Source organism: Nyctibius grandis, chromosome 10, assembly GCF_013368605.1.
Source record: "Nyctibius grandis isolate bNycGra1 chromosome 10, bNycGra1.pri, whole genome shotgun sequence".
In the NCBI taxonomy this organism is placed as follows: domain Eukaryota; kingdom Metazoa; phylum Chordata; class Aves; order Nyctibiiformes; family Nyctibiidae; genus Nyctibius; species Nyctibius grandis.
The window spans coordinates 9,647,329-9,669,665 of record NC_090667.1 but is presented as its reverse complement, the minus strand read 5'-3'; the positions used below and the strand labels follow the sequence as shown (position 1 = coordinate 9,669,665).

The window sequence follows — 22,337 nt, the reverse complement described above, 5'->3', positions numbered from 1 at the left end:
GTGTAACATACAATTTCCTGTCATTATTTATAGCAACTCTAATAATTGAGGTCTAAGATCTGCCCTCTCAGAACAAAAACTTGAATATTCAGCTCATTGCAAGCAGTGTTCTCATGGCCACACTGAAACCGGATCACCCTTCCTGAGATCTCTGCAACAAATGATACACAACTGTGCACAGAGGTGATTTGGAAGAACAGAAGCTTAAAGGAGGCATCATACCTTTGGCCGTACTCCTAGGAAGCCACTGCAGTTTGGGGCACCACATTTACAAACGGTCTTTCCGTTTCCCAAACACTCCAGGTTGTAGTTGAAAGTCAGCTCAGTCCCTGGCACAAAAGCAGATCAAGACCAAGCAAATTTTAACAAACTACAGGGCAGACCACCTTACTGCTGAAGTAAAAGCACTTCTGAAATACAATGACACAAATGACTGTCACAGCTACACAAAGATACCAACTATTAATCTCCCCATAGATCTGTGTGGATTGAAAATTCAGCGCAACCCCACACTCCTACCACATACTACAGCCAAAACCAGCATTCAACCCCACGCTGTAGCATGCTTTGTTCCATTTATTGGCCCTGTAAATCAGAACTACGAACCCCCATCTATACCCTGGATGTACGTGTTTCGTTAGGCAGTGCTGCTGTTAAGTCTCATGAATGCCTATGGGAAAACAAAACCTAAATATCTTCCCAGGGAGCTACAAACCCTCCCGTTTCTGTACAGAAACACTCACACGCTTTCGACTGCAGGTACTGACAGAGCGGGTTCCTTACCAGCTTTGATATTTACAAGTGCGAAGAGCCCGACCCGCGTATCGCCATTCACACACCATTTCTGAGTCTCACAGTTTGGCTGGCAGCAATGGTTCATGAATCGAGCATAATTGCCCTTTGGCCCAGCATCGATGATTCGATCCTGAAATTGCAAAAAAAACCCCAGAAAAACACACTTAATAAACTGTCATTTCCTGCTCAAGCTGTTGCAGCACAGGCACCAGTACACCAGGAAAGCATTAATCAGTGGTGAAAAGTATGACAATGGAGGCATCTGATGACACTTGCAAAGCCCCCAAGTTCGTACACGTGTTTTAACCAAGCGTAAGGGACAGGTGTCGATGTGTTGCCTGGACAATCGACAGACACCCAACTGGTTTCTGCACCCTGATGTCTCTGGTCAGGGCTGGCAGATCATATGGCGACAGAGTCTCCTGCACAACATCATCTTCCTCTTCAAAGACACACGGGCTCTGGAGCAGCCAGGAAAGTGCTACTGCTGCTTTCTGGGAAGTTCGCTTGCCCTGCGGTGTCAGTACTGGATAAACACTACACCAGCACGCTTCCAAGGCAGCACTTGTGGTTCCAAACCCTGACTTCTGCTTAAAAACAAAATACCAGTTCCTATTTCTTGTCTGTCAATGTATAGAAGGAAAACAGGAACAGTACATGACGTGTGAGATACATTTCTGTACAGTACACCACCATTTGTTAGATCGCATCGGAAAAGAGAGGGCAGCTGCAACTGAAAGTTGGTTTTGTAATAATGACAGAGATATTAACACTTGGTTTTGTCCCTGCTCCCAATCCTTTGCCAGACAAGGAGAACAAGATAGGGTCAGTGTGAATTTCCATCAAGAACAGCGGAGAGCCAGAAAGCAGTCACACTGTTATGCTGCCCCACACTCGACAGCTTCTTCCCACGCCTGCTTTCATGGTTTCCTTCTAATCTTCCCAAGGTTGAATGACAAAGTGTGGAAAGCAGCTGACAACACTACTTACCTCCAAAAGCCAGGAGCTCATACCAACAACCTTGCCACCAGGACCCACTGAGGAGTCTGTGGGTGTAACCCCACCTCTCTACTTAGATCAGCAAGATCTGGGATCTGAGCTTGAATGAGGGTCTCACTGTGCCTGATACTTGTACACCTGAGGACTGATGCCTTCTCAGGGACACACCAGCCCAGTTCTGAACTCACTGTGGTTCAGCTGCTGTGAAAGGTTCTGAGTTTACAAAATTCACCCTGTTATGCTGAAGCAAGATCTACGATCCTCAGACAATTGCACTCAGACAAAACGAACTCCAATGGTCGGTTCAGACTTTGCTCCTAATCCTAATACCCAACCTGAAACTTCTCTGCTGCATATGAAGTCCATTCTTTTAGTGTTCCCTTTAGTGGAAATGCAGACCAGCTCATCAGCACCTTCTTTACTTGCTGGAGAAGACCACTATCATGCCTTCCCTGCAATCATTTTACTTCTGTCTAGGATGCTGTCAAGAGATATTCCTTCCACATACCTTATCCAGTGTCAACATGTAGAAATTGGTGATGTCATGCTCCTGAGCATAGCGGATTCGGGCTCGGCACTCCTCTTCATCAATTAGCTCCCCGACATACTCATTAACAAATTCCCCCTGCCAGAGACAAAACAACAAGCTGATAAGCCGAGATAAGTTCCCTCCGGGACAGAGGGACATCCACCTTTGTGCTAAAACTTTAAAAAAATGAGTTTTGCTGTTACCAGACTATCTGCTGAAAGTGAAACATAACAGGCGTATAGAACGGCAGAGAGATCCTTTAACCTATATCACAGCAGGCAGCAAAGCCTAAACAGGACAGGCTCACATCTTCCCTTCTGCTATCAAGGCCTCCCCCATATCATGTTGTCCCTACTCCTTTATCAGACGTTCTTCTCCTACTATGCTAACTGTCGTCTGTTTCACTTCACCCTTTTTTAGCCTTGGGGTTCACTTTGCTTTAACATTCTTCCCTCTTCATTCAGCACAGACGTGTGGCCACAGAACTATTATTCTCTGGATTTAAAAAAATATATGCAAGTGTTTTAGCCAGTTTCAGCAATAATAATAGCCATCTCCAAGACATTACCCTTTTATAAGAGCCAAACGCTGGTTTCAGTTTCTGATACAAGGTTCTCAGGCTGGAAAAGCCTGGCTATTCAAGAATGGGGGGAGATATAATCACTGCTCCCCATCTGGAAATTGTGAGCACCATCTTCAGGCCAGTGTTCTGATGTACTCATAAAGCCCACCAACCACACAAGCAGACAGATCGAGCAACCATCTTTCTTACCTTGCGGGACATCAACATGCAAACCATTTTCTTGGTTAGCTGAGCCAAAACGTTCTTGTCAGGACTGGAAAAGTTAAATTCATCCATTTCTTTGCTAAATGGCATTCTACAGCAAGAAGTCTTCTTCAAATTATGGAAGACAGTAATTTTTCAAATGTATTGAAACCAACACTGAGCAAGAGCAAAGTAGTAAGAGAAAATTATATGCAGAAACAGAGTACGCACCTTTCTGATGTCTGTTTTGGCTTGCAAGCCCCAGCCTCGTGCCAGCGTGCGGAAAATTTGTACCTCGGGATACTGCCGCTTGGAGAAGCACTGGTTCTGGCAGCGCTCCCCAGCAGGGCAGACCAAGGGGTGGCATTCATAGAGCAACATGCGATTGATGCATTCGGAGTCCAGGCCACATGGGTTTTCATCTGTTGGTTTGCAGTTGCAACGTGGTATCTCAGACAGGTCTGCAGTGAAGATCTGCACCTTACCCACCGGCCGGTTCACCTTGAATGCACACAAAGGACGTTAGCTACTTAAGAACAGCAGGTCATCATGACAGTCACTTCTATACTCAACCCTTGCCTAGGAGCTGACAGGCTGCAGTGTGAGTTAGTTACACCGAGGGGCAGAAAGACACAAGTACAGGTACATACATACTTCTAGGCACACTATGTCAAGACGTATATGGTTGGAGGAAGGAGCCAAGGAGGATGCAGGTCCCCCATTAGCATCACCTGGTGCAGTGTGTATTCTGTCATGCTAGAGGGGAGAGAGGCTGCCAAGTGCCCTCCTCCCATCACCACTGTGCCTGCACCCAGCCCAGGTGGCCCAGCACGCTAGCTGGATGCACACCATACCTGTGACCAACACAAACCATTTTCTGCGTGATGCAGAACCTTCTCCAGTCTCTGAGTGTCAGGTCTTTTTCCTCAGCTTTTCCTTATAGCCCTGGTTTTCGAATCTGTTACCTTCAAGTTGTTTTGTGCTCTCAGCTGTCGCTACAAGAACCAGGCTGGCATGCCCGTGACAGAATACAAAGGGTCTACTGACGCACCAGGCCACAAGCAGTTAGCTCCCTACCCAACTGTACTGCAGATGTAAACGAAAGAAAAATCAGACAAGGCTGGGGTTGGAAGGCCCAGAGAGGAGCTCAGAGTTAAGTCAAGGAGCTCTCTAAAAACTGCTCCAGAAGGAAGCTGACAGAGTGCAGCACCAGGTGGAGAAGCGACTGGCGTGCCTGTGGCACGAGCAGGGTCCTTGGTTTTGGTTAAAGGCAGCGAACACTGAAAGGCAGGCAACACAGAGCCAGGGCTTTGGAAAGAGACACTGAAGACAAGCTCCTTGCTGTTCTTTGCCCAGGTGAGCAATACCATTGGCTCCCTTTCCTCTCCCAGAACACAAAAGGAGGGGATCATTTAGCAAAACTATTCCAGCCCCCACGTAATTTATCTACTCCCAACCACAGAGCAAAGTTTTTGTGCTGGCAGCCTGCCTGAGGCTGGCCTAGCCCTGATCCTCCTTTGTTTAAAAGCAAACCCTGCAGAAACCCCTGATTAATCTCTTCAACACAGTCTCCCCTTCCTCCCTAGTACTGCCTCCCACCTCCGACCTCGTCACTCTTGTGCTCTCCTCTGCTGCTTCCCATCTCTGACTCAGACTGTTAGCTCATCACCTCTTTAAGAGTGACAAGACTCACAGGATTAGGTCCGTCCACCACCGGGCAGACAGAGGTGCCCTTGCTGGCTCTGGCACTGCCACTCCTGGTAACCACGGCATCTGAGCACGCACACATGCCCAGCAGGCCTGCCCTACTCTCCGAGGCACTGCTGGTACAAAACCAGCTCCAGAACAGGGCGGTGCTCAGACTAGCCACAACTCTGATGTGATGAAGGATCCCAAGTGTATTTTGCAGCAGCCTCTCGCCTTGGCACTCCTTGGGATGGACCCCAAGGTGCTGATCTCCTTAGAAGGTCAGGATGGGTGCAGACACAGCCAGCTTCAGCCATTCCACCCTGAAGCCTTCTCCAGTTCACTGTATGCTCCTGCAAATGGCTTTGCTTTCGCAGAGACAAACAGCTTGCACCCAGACCTCAGAAGAGCTGCCATGATTAATGACCATGACCATTATTATTTATACTAAAAGGGTATTTCAAAGGCTCCAAACTGCTTCCAAAGTTCCTTCATGTTGCAGCCAAAGCTAGGCTTAAAAATACCTACAATAAGAAACTTATTTCCTCCACTGAAGCTGCCTGGCCCATACTGCTGCCACAGCATTCGGCTGTGCTCTTTACACTGTACAGTAACTCACACAGGATATACCTGCCTGCCTAGAAACAAAAAGTGCCAGCAATCAGTTAAGCTTTCACAGTTTGCCACATAAAAAAAAGGGAAGGAGCAGAGGCAATGAAGAAAGAACCAAGTCCCTGAGTCACCGGGCTTCTCATCAGTCTGGACCCACATCTCAAGCACATGCACCCGCATCCTGTATGGCTTCCATTGCTGCTCCAATTCTATCTCAAAATAGAGCCCTAAACATGAAGAGTTCCCCAAAATTCAGCAAAAGGCCTGATATTCCAGAACATACATCTGCTTTAGTATTTCTGTTGTCACCAGCTGATACAGAGACATAAAACATCAGCAGAGATGAAACATACTGTGGGTTACCATCCTCCCCACAGCTCTGCTCCACTGCACCCTGACCATCTCTGGTCTGGTAGCACCTGGGATGCCCACCTTGCCATCAGCAGCACACAGTACTTGGAGTATGTTGCATATTCCTAGCACTTTCCTCCAAGTTCCCAAGGTAGAGAGACACTTCCTTCAGACCACACAACTGACATTGAACAGCAGAGAGATGTCCAGATCCATTCCAGGAAATCAGAGTACCTCTATTACTGGTGTCCAGCTTCCACACAGCTCTGAGCATACATGAATCCTTTCTGTGAAGGATGACTGAGGATGCCAAGAGGACCAAAGTAACGTTCAAAAGCAGCCAGATGCCCAAACAGTAGAAATGTTTCTGTATACCTGTAAATCACCTGCACTGACAGCTCAAGACTTCTCTTCTGCACCTGCCCCCCTCCCACCTGCCCTCACCTTGATGTGTTTGTAGGGAGGAGGTTTCTTGTCATTCTTTTTGTCTTCCTGAAGCTGCCTCAGTTCTTTCTGTGCCTTCAACTCTTCAAATCTTACTGCAGCTTCCTGAAGAGCTAAGTGAGAGAACACAGTATGTTACGAGCAATTCCCTCTGCTCACACAGAGCGGGGCTGCCAGTGTCCACCCAGTGCTCAGCCACAAGCAGACTCCCCTGGCTGCATACTTCAGAGGCAGAGGTTCACCGGAGGGGCGTGAAGAAAAGGCCAATGCAGCAGGGCAGTCACAGGAGTTACAGTCAGGGACCTGTCCATGGGTGATGAAGCATCCAAACTGCCAGCTAGCTTTACCCGCTTTTGGGCAGAGCTGTCAGGCGCTGCATCCACAACTCCCAACTGCATTTTTATATACAGATAATGACTGTGTTAGATACAGGGAAGCCAACATAGCAGCAGCTCACTCAGATTTAGAGTGACCACGTCAGAGCTGGAGAAGCTTTCAAGATCTGCACACTCTTCTCCCTCTCTGCAAGCCCAGACCAATGAACACTATGGGTGTGCTGAATGACAAGTAAGCAGCAGCTCATTCTGCAAAAATTAATTTCACTTTAGCTCTAAAAAGGTATTTTTTCTGTTATAAGAATGCCACTTCTCCAAATGAGAAAGAAGAGAAACAGAACATGTACCTCTCTGGATGAAGACAAGTTACCTTTCTTGTATATGCCATCCACACCCTTCCCCATCTTGTCTTTGCTGCTGACATCACCCTCCATGTAAGGGAACACACGGGCCTGGTGGGTCCACAGGTAATCCTTGGAGCCAAAGAAAAGCACAGGGAACTCGCCAATGTCATGCTTCATTTTCTGGATGTTGACAGGAATTGTCCTAGGATGGCAAATCTCAGCTGGCCACCACCTGCAACACAGGGAAGGGCAGATGAAACCTCTGGCGTCCCCACTTCCAACCACCTCAAAAGCATGCTACTGCATGGACGCATGGGGAAAAAGTACGTGAGGGCTACCAGAATGGCTGGCTGGGGAGACAAGGGGCTACTGGAGGAGGAAAGCACGCATTTTACCAGCCGCTGCATCCATGCAACCAAGTCAGAGGCTGCTGCACTGTACCCTGCAGAGAGGAGCAGCTTCACACCATGAGCACTGCATGAAGAAGCAATGGGGACAAGTCTGCTCTACCTTCACCTACCTGTAGCGCCCAACTTTCACCCAGACTACTTCCTTGTAGTGTGGCTTTTTGCCTGCCTTGCAATCATTACAATACCAGCTTCCCTCCGGCATCTCAATGTTTAGACACTCACGGTGAAATGCAGCCGGGCACGACTCGCAGCATAAAAGGCTGCCCCCTGCGAAGAAAAGGAGGAGGAATTTATCAGAGTCACTGTGCAGAAGCCCTGGACTCCACAAGTCCAGACAGAAGCTGAGAAAAGGGTATGATGCTCTTCTGCAAACCCTTTTCAACAGCTCGTGCCCTACTTGTGCTGCACAAAGAACCCTTCTAAGGATCCAGAAAGAGTTCTAGCCTGAAGCTGGGACTTAAATAGGGATGGACAGGAGCTGTTCTCTGCAGTTCTCACTGGCACACGCTGGACGGGAAAAGCTTCTGCCTTCTCTAATGATTTCTTGTCAGGGCTTTGCTGGGTGACAGGAGATCCAGCACAGACTGTCTCACCTTCTGAGCAGACAAAGCACCAGCTGACATTGACGTGCTCATGGTTGCGGCAGCCCCTCCGCGCAGTGAAGTGATTGGGGCAGATGATGCTGTTGGAGGCGAGGACCACGGACCCAGCAGCGAGGCAGAAGTCGTTGGAGTGGTACGCAACCGGACATCGCACACAGCGCATCAGGCGGCCTAGCACCAGAACATATCAAACACAGTGAACCTCTGAAGGAGGACAACCTTTTGTTTCCTCCCAAAACTAGTCTCTATTGACACCTAACCTCAAAACCAGCAACCATAGGTGATCTTTGGAAATGGAAACTGACCTTAAATTTTTATAGGCCATTCATGACATACTCACTAGATTCCTATAAAATTATTTAATATAACAAAATATATATAAAATTACATATATATGTACATAACATACACAAAATTGTATTATTTAGAAGTGAAAAATCTCCTGCACGCTGTGTAGAAACAGTTCAAGAGTTCACAGAGGGGACTGCTTCCGATCATACACAAATAATTAGTAAATCAGCTCAGACAGTAATTACAGAGGGGGTGTTCCAAGTGCTTAGCTGCACGTAATGAAACCAATCCATGCAGCTTCTGAAAACATCGGCACTTGTCTCTCTACTTTATCAGATTTTACCCTGAAATTCCAGAATGGAGAGTTCAGAATTGCCTGCAGGCCTAATTCATCCAAGGTTTCTGAGAGCCTGTTTTCAGTTCCTCACAGGAGACTATAAACAGGGAGAAGAGGTGGGAGGAAAGGGGTAAATCTGACCACAGAGAAGCAGCAGCCAGAGGAACACAACATAAATGTTCAGTGGGGAAGTGGTCAGCTGTGGGCTTTAGGCTTAGTGTTGTCTTCTACACCAAATACTGGTACGCAGTAAAAAAAGGCAACTTTAACACAGACCCTGAGGATAAAAATAGAGCTGATCTTATTGTCACTCGTCTTAAGATACCAAGGATTTAAAGAAAGGCAGCTTTACAAGCAAATGTACAAGGCAACCACATAAAAGTTTTAAGTTTAATCATGTAAGATAAAGGTCAAGGTATTGCTGCAAACAGCTCAGACAAATGTTTGCCTGAGAAGCTTAGCCCAAGGGAGTCACTACTACAACATGAGAGTTTGCATTATAAAAAGAGAACTAGAACAATATCATAGTTTTTACTACGCTGCTCTCTCTGCCACTGCCTTGATAGCCAGCGCTGCTAAGCAGGCACCGTCTGCAGCACCGGCACAGTGAGAAGTACGTAGGAGAAACATGAGAGTGTCTGTACAGCTCCAGAGACTTATTAAAAAACTGAGGCATGTGGCATCGCTGGACGTGCAGGCATCCAAGCGTCTGGACAGACCGGAACATTTTAGCTGCCATGTCTGACCATCAGGAGTGCTGACGAGCAGCAACCTCACATATGGACACCACCCCTTCCACTCCTCCGAGCGAAGCTATTCCACAGCAAGCGCTGTGGTGAGGACAGAAAATCAACATAAAGAACAAGTGGACCAGGCAACTGCACAGTGGACATGAAACAAAGAAAAATCTTCTGACTGCATCCCCTAGACCACCCTAGAAGACTTTGGTACCTTTAGATGCAGAGATGTTTGCTGGGTTGGCAGCATGACAAGTCATGCATATGTGCAGGGAGCATCGGAAGCCCTTGTTCTGCATGACCGTGGGTGGATACTTTTGTATGCACGCTTCATGGTAATACTTCCCACAGAGGGGCAGCAAGCACCGTTTTACATCTTCCCCGCAGCTCTTGCACACAAAGCAGGTATGGACGCCTGGGAAAAGAGCAAGAGACATAATACCCGTCATACAGAAGGGCTAAATGAAGACCTGACATTTCCACCAGGCTGCATATTAGCACAGCACAGCTTCCCAACCTGCTGTACCTATCCCCAAAGCACAAGTCTCTGCAGCAGGCTGGTTTTGCCTGCAGCTGCAATATAACTCTGGATTAAAAAAAAAAAAAAGAGATCATCGTAGTTATGATTTTAGGCCAGGGAAAAAGTAAGAAAAACAAAAACTGACAACCCTGCTTAGGCATTTCCCCCTTCCCAGCCTGCTCCAGACTCATCCTCCCAATCAGCTCTCTCTCCCTAGCCCCAGATAAGAATTTCCCTCTTTCCCACCAGATCCTGGATATTCACCTCTTTCCACCCCACATGTCTGAATTAACGGCAAGACCAGTTAATTAGAAATTCATTATCAAACATAAAATCCATAATCAGAGGACTGAGAGCCAGTTAGCAGCCCTACTGCAGGCACACCACTCCAGCAAAGGAAGCACCAGGTAAGCACGCAGCAAGCACCCCGTCCTGCGCTCACAGAAGTTGCTGTACCTGTGGAACACTCATTGCAGATAAATTTGCCCTTTGGCATCTCGGAGAGCCCAAGGCACTGCAGGTGGAAAGCACCACAGCACTGCGCCTCACACAGCAACAATTCCCCTGGCTTCTCGCAGATCTGCGGGGAAGGAAGCACAATGTCAGCTCTAAGCAACCTCCTTCCCCAACTCATCCCAGACAGCAACAATCCACGTGCTGGCCAGGACTGCCACCAGAGACTCCTGCGGAAAAATGCTACGTTCTCCTTGTGTCAGTAAATTCAGGTGGTTTGTGCATCTCCACTGCCCTTTGCCATCCAGTCCCTGCTACCATGCACCGGCTAAAATGAATCCTATGTTGGTCATGTCTCCCTAACACCTGCGGACTTTAGCAGGAGGAGAGGCAATCGCCAAGGAAAGAGTCAATTCAGAGCACAAAAAGCTGGTTAATTCTACAATTAGCACCTTGAGGCTACCTGGACTTAGCTGGTGCACTACTGCATGCCAGAACTTACATGAAAAAAACTTCACGGCAGTAAAGTTTCAAAGAGATCTCTTCAAGGACACTACCTGACACACGTTCTCCTTGAGAGCTGCTCCTCCTCCACGCTCCCCCTGCATCTTCTTGGATGAAGGCACTCCATGGTCGTTCTCTGACCCCTCTTCGTTACCCTCTTTGGGGCTTGCAGCAGTCCCATGAACTGATGTCTCCCCCTTTAAAAAGAAATCCAGAATCAGGGCTGTCAGTAGTTCCTGTCCTCACTTGGAAACTACAAATTCAGCCATTGAGCACATAACAGGCTTGGCAGTTGGTCTGTGTGCCGCCCACCCTGGGGGGAACATTCCCCATACAGTTCCACCAAAAGACTTACAAAAAAGGAAAGGAAAGAGCTCTTAGTTTACTAGACCTTTGAAAAATACACATACAACACCATCATTTTCCTGTGCACAACCCCTCTCTCAGGAAGGAAGGTCATGGTTGAGGAAGAAAGGTATTGCCCTGCATAGAAACAAATCAGGTAGGCTGGAATAGCGTGAAGCATCCTCTATGCTAATGTCTGCTTGCACTAGAAAAGCAAATGAAAAACTTCAAACAATCTTTATCGCAGTTGTCACCCAGCAAATGAGCCAGACTTTTCCCCACGCTCATCTCAGCTTGTCCTAACCCATGTAAAATACGGGCACACAAGTACTCAGGGCCTGCATTAGTACAAACTAGCCAGCCAACGCCAATGTGAACAGTGCAGCCAGGCACTTACACCACCATCCTGCCTGCGGTGGCAAGTCTTTCATAAGCATCTGTCCTGCACGAGTATCATAGCACTGATCATAACATCTTACGGTGACTGTAACATCTACTGGTGAAAGAGCATCCTGCATAGCAGACGGGTTTCAAATTATAAAGGCCCAACTGCACCCTCATGGGCCAAGTCAAGGATCCTACCAAAAGGCTTCCCAAGGTGGAAGGACACCTGTGTCCGTGGGACCTGCCCAGACGTGGTTAGAGGAAAGGAAAGCAGCAGATATCCTAGAGATGCTTGTTTCCACCACAAGATACTGCTGTCCTGGAGCTGCACGTGGCAGAACTGCCTCCATGTTTGTCAGGACAGGCAACTAAGAGCTAGGAAACACCATCCTGCCAGCTTCCAGGCCTCTCAGGTATAGTCTAGGCAATGCTTCAGTGGTCTCATCAGCCCCAGCTGCCACTCCAGAGTGGGTACACCTTAATGGCCATTACTGCACACCAAAGTGATGCCTTAAGAAACCAGCTAAGTGCTTTGAGCAAGAACATTTTAAGGGCTCTGCCATTTTTTTTAATACCCCAGCTCACTGCAGTTAGCTGAGTGATCTCAGAGTGCAGCTGCCAGTTCCTCCTGGGGTCACCAAGCCATACCCAGTGTATGCCCAGACACAAACTGTACACTTGAAAGACCTTGTGAGGAATTCAAACTGCTGGCAGGAGCAGCAGCCATCACTCTCATACCTTCAAGTCTGCTCAGTGCCATGTGTCCAGCTAACAATCATGAGAGGGAGCTTTGCACCACTTTCTGTATAGGAGAATATCAGTCTGAGGGGTGGTGCTCCTAACACTTGTAAGCTGAACTGAACGCCCTCTGAACACACTATTAATCTGGGCAAAACAAGGACTTAAAGATCTCCCAAAGTTTAAAGCTGGAAGAACCTGGAGCTGGTATTCTGGTCACATAAGGAAGCTTCCTTTGCTGCCTTTTTTTTTTAATCCCCTGAATGCAGCAGTATGCTTTTATGCCAGGACATTTTAAAGCCATGTCAGTTCTGTGGCGCAATGACGCACAGGTGCACTGACAGTATATTAAAGCACACAATACAAAGATGAATGTACAAATTTCCTTTATTGAGCACAAAAAAAAAAAAGCAGAGTCCCAGCTACAAACTACTGCCAGTCCGACATACCATACAGTGTACAGCCTTACAGACTATCATCACAGTCTTGCTGGAAGGCCAGCAGCAATGCAGCCTGCAGAATACTAACAAGGAGCACCTAAGCTGCTGTCACCCTACCACACAGCCCTGGCAGAGGGAACGGAAAGGTCTCTGTGGCCTTGGTAAAAAGACCATCTAAGAATTCCACAGCCACCTCTGCCTCTATATGCAACAGCATCTTCTCAAGTTAAGTCCTATGATACTTCTCCTCCTGCAGCTGTGTTTCTGCTAGGAATTATGTAGTCTGCTGCAAGGCAGCCCTCTGGCCCAAACACTTGCTTTGGCTCTTGGAACACTCCAGAGGCAGCACCAGCGACCAGTGCTCCAAGGACTGGGTACAGCTCAGGTCCTCCTATTCCTACATAGGTGCTCCCTCTTCTGCTCAGCTCAGCAGTGACCTCAGGGTTGCAGGGGTCACTGTAACGAAGAACAAGAGCAGGGTTAATCAGCTACTGGTATGGGCAAACAACACCAGCTACAGCTTCTGCTTACGCTGGGGCCCCAGTGTTACAGACACAAAGTGAGCTCAGCCCCTCTCGTGGCCACTGAAATCCCTCTGTCAGGAGGGGCAGGGTGCTGGTGAAGAAGCACCATGCATCGTGTGGCCAGTGGCACTAGCTTCCTGCTGTAGCCAAGGTTTCAAGACAGTGTTTTGGAAGGGGGGACAACATACTCAGATTTGCTACAGACAGAGGTATGAGGGATTTAGAACTGGTTTGTCTTCCCATCCTTCTGGCCGCTTTCTACCATGGCTGCTAGGACTTCTTGTTCTGAACCCTGATGGCCATGTTTCACACGTTAATGGAATGGAGGACTAAAATCCATCTAGGAGTCACACAACATTAACCAGCAACTCCCTCTTCAGATCTGAAAACACTTGCTTGTAGCAATGCTACCTTAACAACTGGGCCCACACTGCCCAGTGTGGCACAGCATGCTCTAGCCCTGCTCTTTCCACCTAAACCCATCCTATTTGGTTCCACAAACAGCTGGCCAATCTGCACATTTCACATGCCAAGATCTCAGCTTTATTTTAATCAATGCTCCCCGAACCGCACAGGGAAGGGAATGTCAGAGCTAGGCAGGATGGGCAGGGCCAGACAGTTGTGCTTTGTGAAGGGGGAGAAGGGGATCGCCATTCAAGGCCACCACTCAAAAGAACATGTCACACTGTTCCCCCTCCTTCCCCTACCCAGTACAAGCACTGCAAAACTACATACCTCCTACAGAGGGCAGGTCTCTCATATCAGGTCTTCTTCCAGAGCTATCTCTGCTGCTGTAACTGGCACATCTTCAAAAGCCTGGCCTGTTCTTTGGCACAGCCTGACCTTGGCTCACAACCTTGACAACTATTTCAACAGCATTTTCCATCTCTTTCAGTCTCTTGCTGCCCTGATGTTGTGAACTTGCACTCCTGGCTCCACAGACAGGCAAGGACAGAGAAAGCTGCCTAGTTCAGCCCGGGCAGAGCAGCTTTCCTCTGCTCTCTTCCTCCTAGAGCAGCTGGATCCAAGGCTTCAGTGCACTGTATCATCAGACCATCTATTTCTTCTAGCACCATTCCGCAGGAAGTGAGGTTCCTTGTCTGGTGTGTGTGAAGTCACTTAGGGACCAGTGTGGTCCGAATTCCACGTGAAAGCACAGTTGCATCTCCACAGCACCCTGATACTCACCAGTACCCATGCACTCACCTAAGCCAAGGGGTGAACACTCTCACCACAGCGGCTCAAGAGACACGATCACAGAGAGATGGCTGCTGGCAAAAGGTGCCAAGCGTTGCCTTTTTTTTTTGGCATGGTTTACCACATCTAACTTCAGGTACTCAACACACATGCCTAACGCTGGAGGCAGTTAAGACTCCCTGGGCTTCCTCTGCAGTGAATGGTGGGTGCAGGATTCAGACCCATGGTGTAATTACTTTGATGCTCTGAATTGCCCCCTCTTTTCTTCCCTATAGAAGATTCACAGAGAATTTGCTGGCTCAGAGCTGAGCCAGTGAGTGCCTAACAGCAGACAGCGTTAACTACCCCCCAGCATTGGCAAAGATATTTGTACGAGCTTCTCTGAAACATGATTCCAGATCAGCACACTTCAGAAAGAGGACAAACACCAGTACAGGAAGGCTGGCAGAGCCCCAGGGGTATTCCCCCACTTTATCACCCCCATCAGAAATGCCCTTTTCAAAAAGCAGTAGCAGCAGGGGGGGCTGGCACTGCTCACACAAGTGAAGTGAGGTTTGTGCTCTGCTGGAAGCTGTAAAAACAACAAATATAACAATATATGTCTATAATTGGCTCCTGAAATACATACTGACTATCCTGACAGAACAGCCTGCTGCTGAACTTGGGCCACTGGACGTGAGAGGCGATCGTGAGAGGCCCAGAGTTGTCCTGCCTCTCCCAGGAAAAGTCTTGCTTCCCCTACACTTGGTGATACCTGGCTCATTCCTAAAAGGCAAAATGTGCTTGTCAGAGATTTGTATGCTGGGCTCTGCTGGGATGCAGTAGAAGGGAGTTGCCCCAATTATTTCTGCTGGATGGCAGAATGTAATCAGAGGCTCCTGGGAGCAGCCACTAACAGTCCCCCCCATCCCCTCCAGTGTGGTTCTTAGCTCACCCTGGCATGCAGAGACAAGTGGAAGAAAGGGTTGAAGTCCACAGTCTAGTGCTTGTGCTTCATACTGGGGCATAAAAGGGCAAGATTCCCACGACCACCAGAGGAGACCTTTTCATAGCAGTTAGACCTTCTGAGGTGCAAAGTAAGACGCTAGGCAAAACCTGGTTCCATCAGATCAGAACAGCCTCTCTCCTGGAGAATTAGCTGAGTAGCAGCTTAAAAACAGCCTGAGTTAAGCAGTCATCACAAAATAGCTACTGAATCAAGGTGATACCTTCAGCTTCAACCCCAGCTCAGGCGATACATCAGGGGACAAAGTCCCAACTCACACACCACCCAGCCAAAGATGACCTGGCCTAGGCTCTGTACAGTGCCCTGGGAAGTAGCAGACACGTTACAGGGATGACAGCACATAGGAAGACCCAACAGTACCTCAGAGTGTGGAGTCTCCCCCAGCCCCTCCTCATTTTTCTCCTTCTTGGAATGGATTGCAGCAGAGGGATGGCGCTGTCTCTTCCGCTTCCGCTGCTTCTCCAAGAGCTTTTCAGAAGCTGGGATGCAACAGAAAGACCACTCAAGAAAAAAGCAGAAATAATTCCCTTGCTACAGGTGCCACCAGCAAATTCCACACCCTTTCTGAGAGCTCCAGGCTGGGTCATACTGTCTTTGAGGGCATAAGGGCTGGGGCAATACCAGCTGGGGCAATGCCCTCTGTCCTGCAACCATCAGAGGACCACTGATTCATACTGGTTTAAGCTTCTTTTACTAGGTTGCTGAACTGTATCATGAAGACAGAAAGAAGAATGCTTTCCCCAGCAAAAAGAAGAAACGCTACCAACACAGAGGGAAATCAAAGACATAACAGTGCCTTTGATAAACAATCTTGGTACCTATTTCTTCTGCCACTGCCTCAGGTGAGGCAAGCACCCTCCGAGAGCTCAGGACACGCAAGCCCTTACATAAACACACACACACGCAAAGCCACAGGCACTGATCCAAATGTCACCAACAGTCTACCCCACAGCCCTGCTGCCACTTACCTTCTCCCAGGTCCGAGAAGTGGGCTGGTGAGTAGAGCTCAGAGCTGTCGCTCTCCGAAGGGCCAGTGCCCTACAAATACACAAGAGAGTCAAGTCACCAGATGCAAATCAGAGATGCATGTTCCTCAGATGCTCAGAGCCTTTACGAATGACTGTAACATGTAACTTACAGTTCAGGTCACTGAATTCATCACTGATTAGAGACTTTACAAGAAAGCATTTGTTTTGTGTGTGTGATAGGTCCCACACGGAAGTGTCAGTCTCTGGGCAGGGAGGAATGCTGAGTCTGCTGTGTCTTGTGCTCACCAGCATCATCCACTGTTTCCTGAGCTCTCCCAAAAAGGCTGCTAACACCCTGTAAACCTCTGGGAATAAAGACTCTCTTTTGGCTTTACACTTTTATGGAGCTTAAGGCTGAAATACGCTGGCCTCTGCATTACCGCCACCATGATAACTGTATTAAGACTGTCCCATACAGACAGAGGAAATGGAAAGGAGGAAAACTTATTAATCAACCTTAGAAACAGTGGGAACAAGTCTTGTGCAGGTACACCACCTGAAATAATTCTTTACAAGTTGCTTTTTTCCAAACCACATCAATGAATATTGAGTATTTAGCAGAGAAGAGCAGCATCTTCTTAAAAAACCTGTACCGAGCACCGCATACTACATGTGATACAACTCAAGCCTTCATCCTGCTACAAGCTCTGCACTTACATACCATTCACCAGGCCTCTTGGGAAGGCAACAAAGGAAACACTGCTCGGAGGAAATGTGGCAGAAAAGGACAAAGCCTTAAGTTCAAGCTCAAGCTACACTGCAACGTAACAGTGACAGAAAGCCTGTGCGCAGAACATTCCTGCTCACACCTTCCCAGCCAGCATCCAGATGACTCCTTTTCCATATAAATCAATGAAGAGAGGATATTTTACAGCCAAAACTACGCAATCCCCATTACAAGTGGGGAGGTGTGTGGAACACATCTGTATTCAGCAGATTTCCTCATCATAACACAGCAACCAGCACCTTTGGGAAGGGTGGACCTTTGCTCCTGGGCCACAGCCAACAAAAAACTACAGCCTGTTGCACCATGTCTCATTCAGCAGGGTCTGCTGCCTGAGCTCGTTTTCTGTCTGGCTTTCAAGAGAGCTAGAATGAAAGTACCTTCTTTTGGGGAGTCCAGTCCTCCTTCTTTGGCATAAAGGCAGTGTCCAAATCATTGGATTCCAAGAGCTTCTTAGTGGGCTTCCTTTGACGCTTTCTTTCGAAGTTTCCTGCAATGAAACTCTTCACATCAGATAAACAGGGGTTTTCTTCTCTTCAATCAGACTAAGACCATCAAGCAAATATCACCCAATAGTTGAAAACAATTTGCCTCACTCTGTCTTGGGGATCATAAGCTCCTTGGGCAGAGATGTCAATTACTTGTTTCTGCACAACTTCCACAAAAACGGACCTCAGTCTGCCATGACCTTTAGGCATACCTCAGTATGTAATACAAAAAACCACCCACAGAAGAGAAACTATGAAGTCAGTTCCAGCAGTTAACACATCCTGGCAGCATAAGTCAGACCATAATTTCCCAATCGCTTTCATCTGGCATGAGCCAGTCCTACCACTGACAAACACAACCCTGCTTCCACTCCCACACCACTCACCAGCATTCATGCTGCACATAGTAAACAGGCTAAAGGACATGCTCGCAGTTAGAACTACCCGGGAAAAGACGCCCCAAATGAACTAGTTGTAACCTGCAATGTTTCCTGCTCAAGCTTTTTGCTGGCACTCAGGAGGTAACAGGTTGCTAGACCTGGCCTCATCCACACTAATTGTGGCAACAGTATAAGTACTCCACAGAAACAGCCTGCTACCCATCCTACCCCGTTCATCTGCTTGCTTTATCAGCCTTGGCTGCGTCCTTTCTGTGACACACACCTCTGCGTGCACTGCTTATGCTTCAGACACCTAATGGAGGGACAACACGGCACCATTCTCCAGGCAAGCCTCTGCCCACAGCTCGGGGTCGGTGGGCTTCAGCAAGAGGTGAGTTTTCTCAGGAGGGGGAAGAGCTATGCAACCTCTGCATACTGGATGTTTGCTCCCACTGCTGCACCCTGTACTGTTCTCCTGCATCTCCAGCCTCAGGTTCACATCCCCAGTTTTTCCTCCTTTAATCCTCTCCAACTTTCCCTTTCAATCTGACACCCACAAGCCCCCAAAGGCAATCCCGCTGCCCCCAAACATAACAGGCTAACTAACCTCCCAGTAACCCTACATCTCTGTCTGCCTGGTTTAATTTTTTGGACCATAGGTCCTTTAGAACAGGAACAGTGCTCTCTCCAAGTGAGCACAGCCAGAACACCAGGGCTTTAACCCTGGGCACGTCTTTAGATGCTACCACAGAATGAACGTATTGCAAAGCAGACACTGACACAGACTCTGCTGGAAAGAGGAAAAGCCCATCAGACTGCACTCGCTCTTTGTATACCGTGCCTTAAAGTTAAGGCCCTGCCTTGCTGCTAGTACAAGTCTTCGACAATTTCTACAGATGCTCAGAACCTCTAAGAAAAAAAGTTTTTCCAGAGGGATTTCTATGCTACAACTCCCTGAGCTGACTAGAAGAGCGAAAGGTCACCCCACGGGCTATGCAGATTAGACTTTGCATATCAACCTCAGCACAGCAATGTTCATCCAAAGGGTTTAACAGCAGCAAGAGACCTTCAAGCTAAAGGAATGCCACTGTTTGCCAGCACAGATAGCAAGAACTCAGAGAAGCAGTTGTGACTGTCTTCATTTAGACAAAGAGGTATTCTGTGCCAGGACCTGAGGAGGACCATCATACACAGATGGTCCATACAGAAAGCTAAAATCATAAAAGTAATCATCCAGCTCACTTGGTCACCCGCTGCACGTGCCCTCTCTCCCTTCCCAGCACCAGTAATGGTGACTGAACGAAGCAAAGCAAAAACAAACTAACAAATCAACAGCTACTAACCTTTTCACTCTGACCGAAGCAAAAATTTTCACTGAACTTGTGACATGTTCACTTACGGGAACAGAATTGCACCACCTCTCACTTACCTGACTTCAGGAATCTCTCTTCTGCATCTGGAGAAGCAGAAACTTCAGAAGCATCTGAGGAAGACAGCACCAGCTCTGGAAAATCTGAAGGTACTTCTAGAAGTTGATCATTGGGATCAGTGGAATGGGATCCTAGTTCTGAGAAGGAGCACTCTGCTTCAAGGATTGGAGGGGACTCTTTGGTTGAAGATGGAGTTGAAACCAAAGGGCTCGGCCCCCGCTGGGGATCTCTGTCAGGACTGCATTGTGCAGGAAGAGCTCCTTCAAATTCAGACTTCACCACAGAATTCACCTGTCATAGCGAAACATGTTGGTGAAAACGTTCATCCTGCATGGCACTGCACACAGCAAGAACACATGGCCAGCAAGAACACACCAAAAGCACGCAGACCAGAGCCCCAGAGTAATAACTATGAAAAGCACATTAGCCTTCACCCACCTTTTGCAATTGCTCTTGGCCCTTCTTTGATTTTTTCTTGGGTGCAAATAAGTGATCATATTCTTCTGCATATTCCAGAAGCCGTTTACTTGGCTTTCTAAGGCGTTTCCTCTCTGAATGTACTAAGAAAAAGGAAAGCAGCTTCAAGACTGTGTTTCTAAGAGGATCACAAGACAAAATTCTCCTCATGATCCATAGATCATAGTTGTTCCTGCCTTCTCTTCCAGAGGCTCCATGTGGGAAGAGCCCTGATACTTCTTTCTCTTTGATACAGCCTTTTAATTTTTGGGCTTCCTATTTTCCACAATCCTGACATGGCAGGTGTGATTATTAAGGACCTCAGGGACTTCAAGCAGTTCAGATAAGAAATCAAAAAAACATAGATATCTGACTGAGAGGCTCCTGGAATTTCATCCAACATCTCCCTAGACAAACTACATCTAACCTTCCTGCAGTACTTTTACCAAAACCTAAGACCATTAGCAACTCAGACTCACCATGCTACTTTTGCTGTTAACCCAAACTCCTTTGGTTCTAGTGCAGGGGCACGGGAAAACACTCTTTTCCCATAACATGGTTCGTTCACTGGTTTCACTAGTAACACGTAAGCCTAACTCCTCCCCTTCCCCTTCTCCCTGGCATATTTTTGTATATACTACACGAGCCTCGTACTCCCCATCTGCTACTGCAAGCCCATTTATTGCCTTTGCTTCCCCACAACAGATTCCACAATGAGATCAGGGAGTGAACGGTCCTCACCAGTGACTGCAAGCTCCTCAGGGCTCACGTGTCTTTGTGTTCGCACAATGCTGCACCATCGCAAGGCAAACATGGTAACAGGTATTTCCTCGACACAAACCAAACCACCCATGCTTATACCACCTCAACACCCCAACGCACGGCAAACTCCAAAAATAGAGCCCTGATGCTCTACGTCATCCTTACTCAGCAAGCTGCAAAACCAAGATGATGCAAGCTTCTGTCTTTTTCTCACTTCCCAGAATACCTCTGACTTTTCCCTTTTAGTTTTCAAAATTATTAAATAATATTGTCAAAAGACTTCTCCTAGTTACAAAAACATTTGCGGTCTCCTGGAAGTTTAGGAACAAACAGTAAATATTCTCTTTGCTTCTTCTCATGTGTAGGACGTGGCTTTTTCTTCTTTAAAATGGAAACATTTTATAACAAAGCATTCCAGTGCAACACTTCAGAACAGGGATGTTGGACAAGATTACTACACTTTATTGTGGCTTTGTGGTTAAACAAACATGAAAACGTCAAACTTGGCCAAAAGAGAGGAAAGGAACAACTTTCTCAAACACAGCTATTTTCAGCCTCTATTAACGCCCTGCACAGGTGTCTGGGAGAAATACACATTTCAGCACATAATCAGTTATAGGATGAATATCCTCACAGGGTAACTACTTAGAGCCCCAAAGCCACTGCAGCAGCGCACACAGCGCTGTGCCAGAAGGGCTGGCTTAACTGCGTTTTTTTCCCCAAAGCAAATCCCATACAAGAATCCCAAATGCAGTCTGATTGGCACCGGCAAATCACATACCTGACAAAGCTATTTTTTATAGAAATGTTTTATGTCAGCAAGTTCCACCCATCTTCACTTTTGCCTTATTTGCTCTAAAGTGCACCACAAAGTTTGAACAAAAATATGCCAAACGTTGCCATTCAACGATGATGACGACTTTACATAGTTTGAGCTTAGTGGAAATTACACAATTGCAACTGCAACCTGTTGTGATCTCTTACACCGATACTCTGCCTGCTGCGGATGAGGATTAGCCATGTCTTCTCAAAGCACTGGCAAACAAAGGAAACTTCTCTTCTGTAAGCTGCAGTCAGCCTAACTTCCAGCATAATTCTCTCTACTTTCTATGTAATTGGCCTTGTCTGATATAAAAGGAAGACTAGTTTCCATGAATGGGCTTTTCACAGCATTAGAGGTGTATTCACTACCACCAGCACACTGGGGAGGTTACAGCAGCTCCTCACACACAGACGCCCTATGGCACACCGTATAGATAAGCTTCAGGCGTGCTTCAAGGCTCTCGTGCTATTTAGGGCAGGGAAATTCGATTACACTGCGGTTGCTGATCTGTCGCTTTTGCGAGCAAACCCAGGCCCTCACTGTCGCTGCATCCCTGTGTGCAGCACCAGGGTAGCTCTGTGCTCCTCCGCACCAACGCCCAGGAGCCTGCTGCCTTCCTCCACCAGTTCTCTCCTAACGTTACAACCCCTTTGCAGCTCTTCTCCTCTAGCTCTCTATGTAGACTTGCACCTTCATCTCACATAGCAGCATTACAGGGACGCTTCAATTGCAAACCGTCACGAAGCCACGAGAACCCGGCTGCATCTTAGTGCAAACGAGGAACCCGCTCCCTCCGGCAGGCTGACACTCCTGCAGCAGAGCCTCAACAGCCCCAGAACAACGTGCATCCTTTCGCCTGCTTTGTGAAGACTTAAGTCCTCAAAAACACACAGCCAC

General features: G+C 47.6%; 1 protein-coding gene across 3 annotated transcripts in view; it reads right to left on the bottom strand.

Annotated features, from left to right (window-relative positions):
• NSD1 (nuclear receptor binding SET domain protein 1) overlaps nt 1-22,337 on the bottom strand; it is a 65,179-nt gene that overhangs the window by 16,451 nt on the left and 26,391 nt on the right. For all 3 annotated transcript variants that reach the window (XR_011048909.1, XM_068409666.1, XM_068409667.1), the window contains exons 6-21: nt 19,838-19,959; nt 19,399-19,690; nt 17,482-17,591; nt 16,318-16,387; nt 15,710-15,828; nt 10,769-10,912; nt 10,215-10,338; nt 9,453-9,653; nt 7,865-8,044; nt 7,382-7,538; nt 6,888-7,093; nt 6,183-6,295; nt 3,321-3,590; nt 2,303-2,419; nt 784-925; nt 223-329 (exon numbers count right to left, since the gene is read on the bottom strand). Coding sequence is in view for 2 of the 3 variants with exons in the window: in XM_068409666.1 (XP_068265767.1) it covers nt 223-329; nt 784-925; nt 2,303-2,419; nt 3,321-3,590; nt 6,183-6,295; nt 6,888-7,093; nt 7,382-7,538; nt 7,865-8,044; nt 9,453-9,653; nt 10,215-10,338; nt 10,769-10,912; nt 15,710-15,828; nt 16,318-16,387; nt 17,482-17,591; nt 19,399-19,690; nt 19,838-19,959 (2,474 nt within the window). In the remaining variant the exon portion in view is untranslated. The remainder of the gene's footprint in view (nt 1-222; nt 330-783; nt 926-2,302; nt 2,420-3,320; nt 3,591-6,182; nt 6,296-6,887; nt 7,094-7,381; nt 7,539-7,864; nt 8,045-9,452; nt 9,654-10,214; nt 10,339-10,768; nt 10,913-15,709; nt 15,829-16,317; nt 16,388-17,481; nt 17,592-19,398; nt 19,691-19,837; nt 19,960-22,337) is intronic.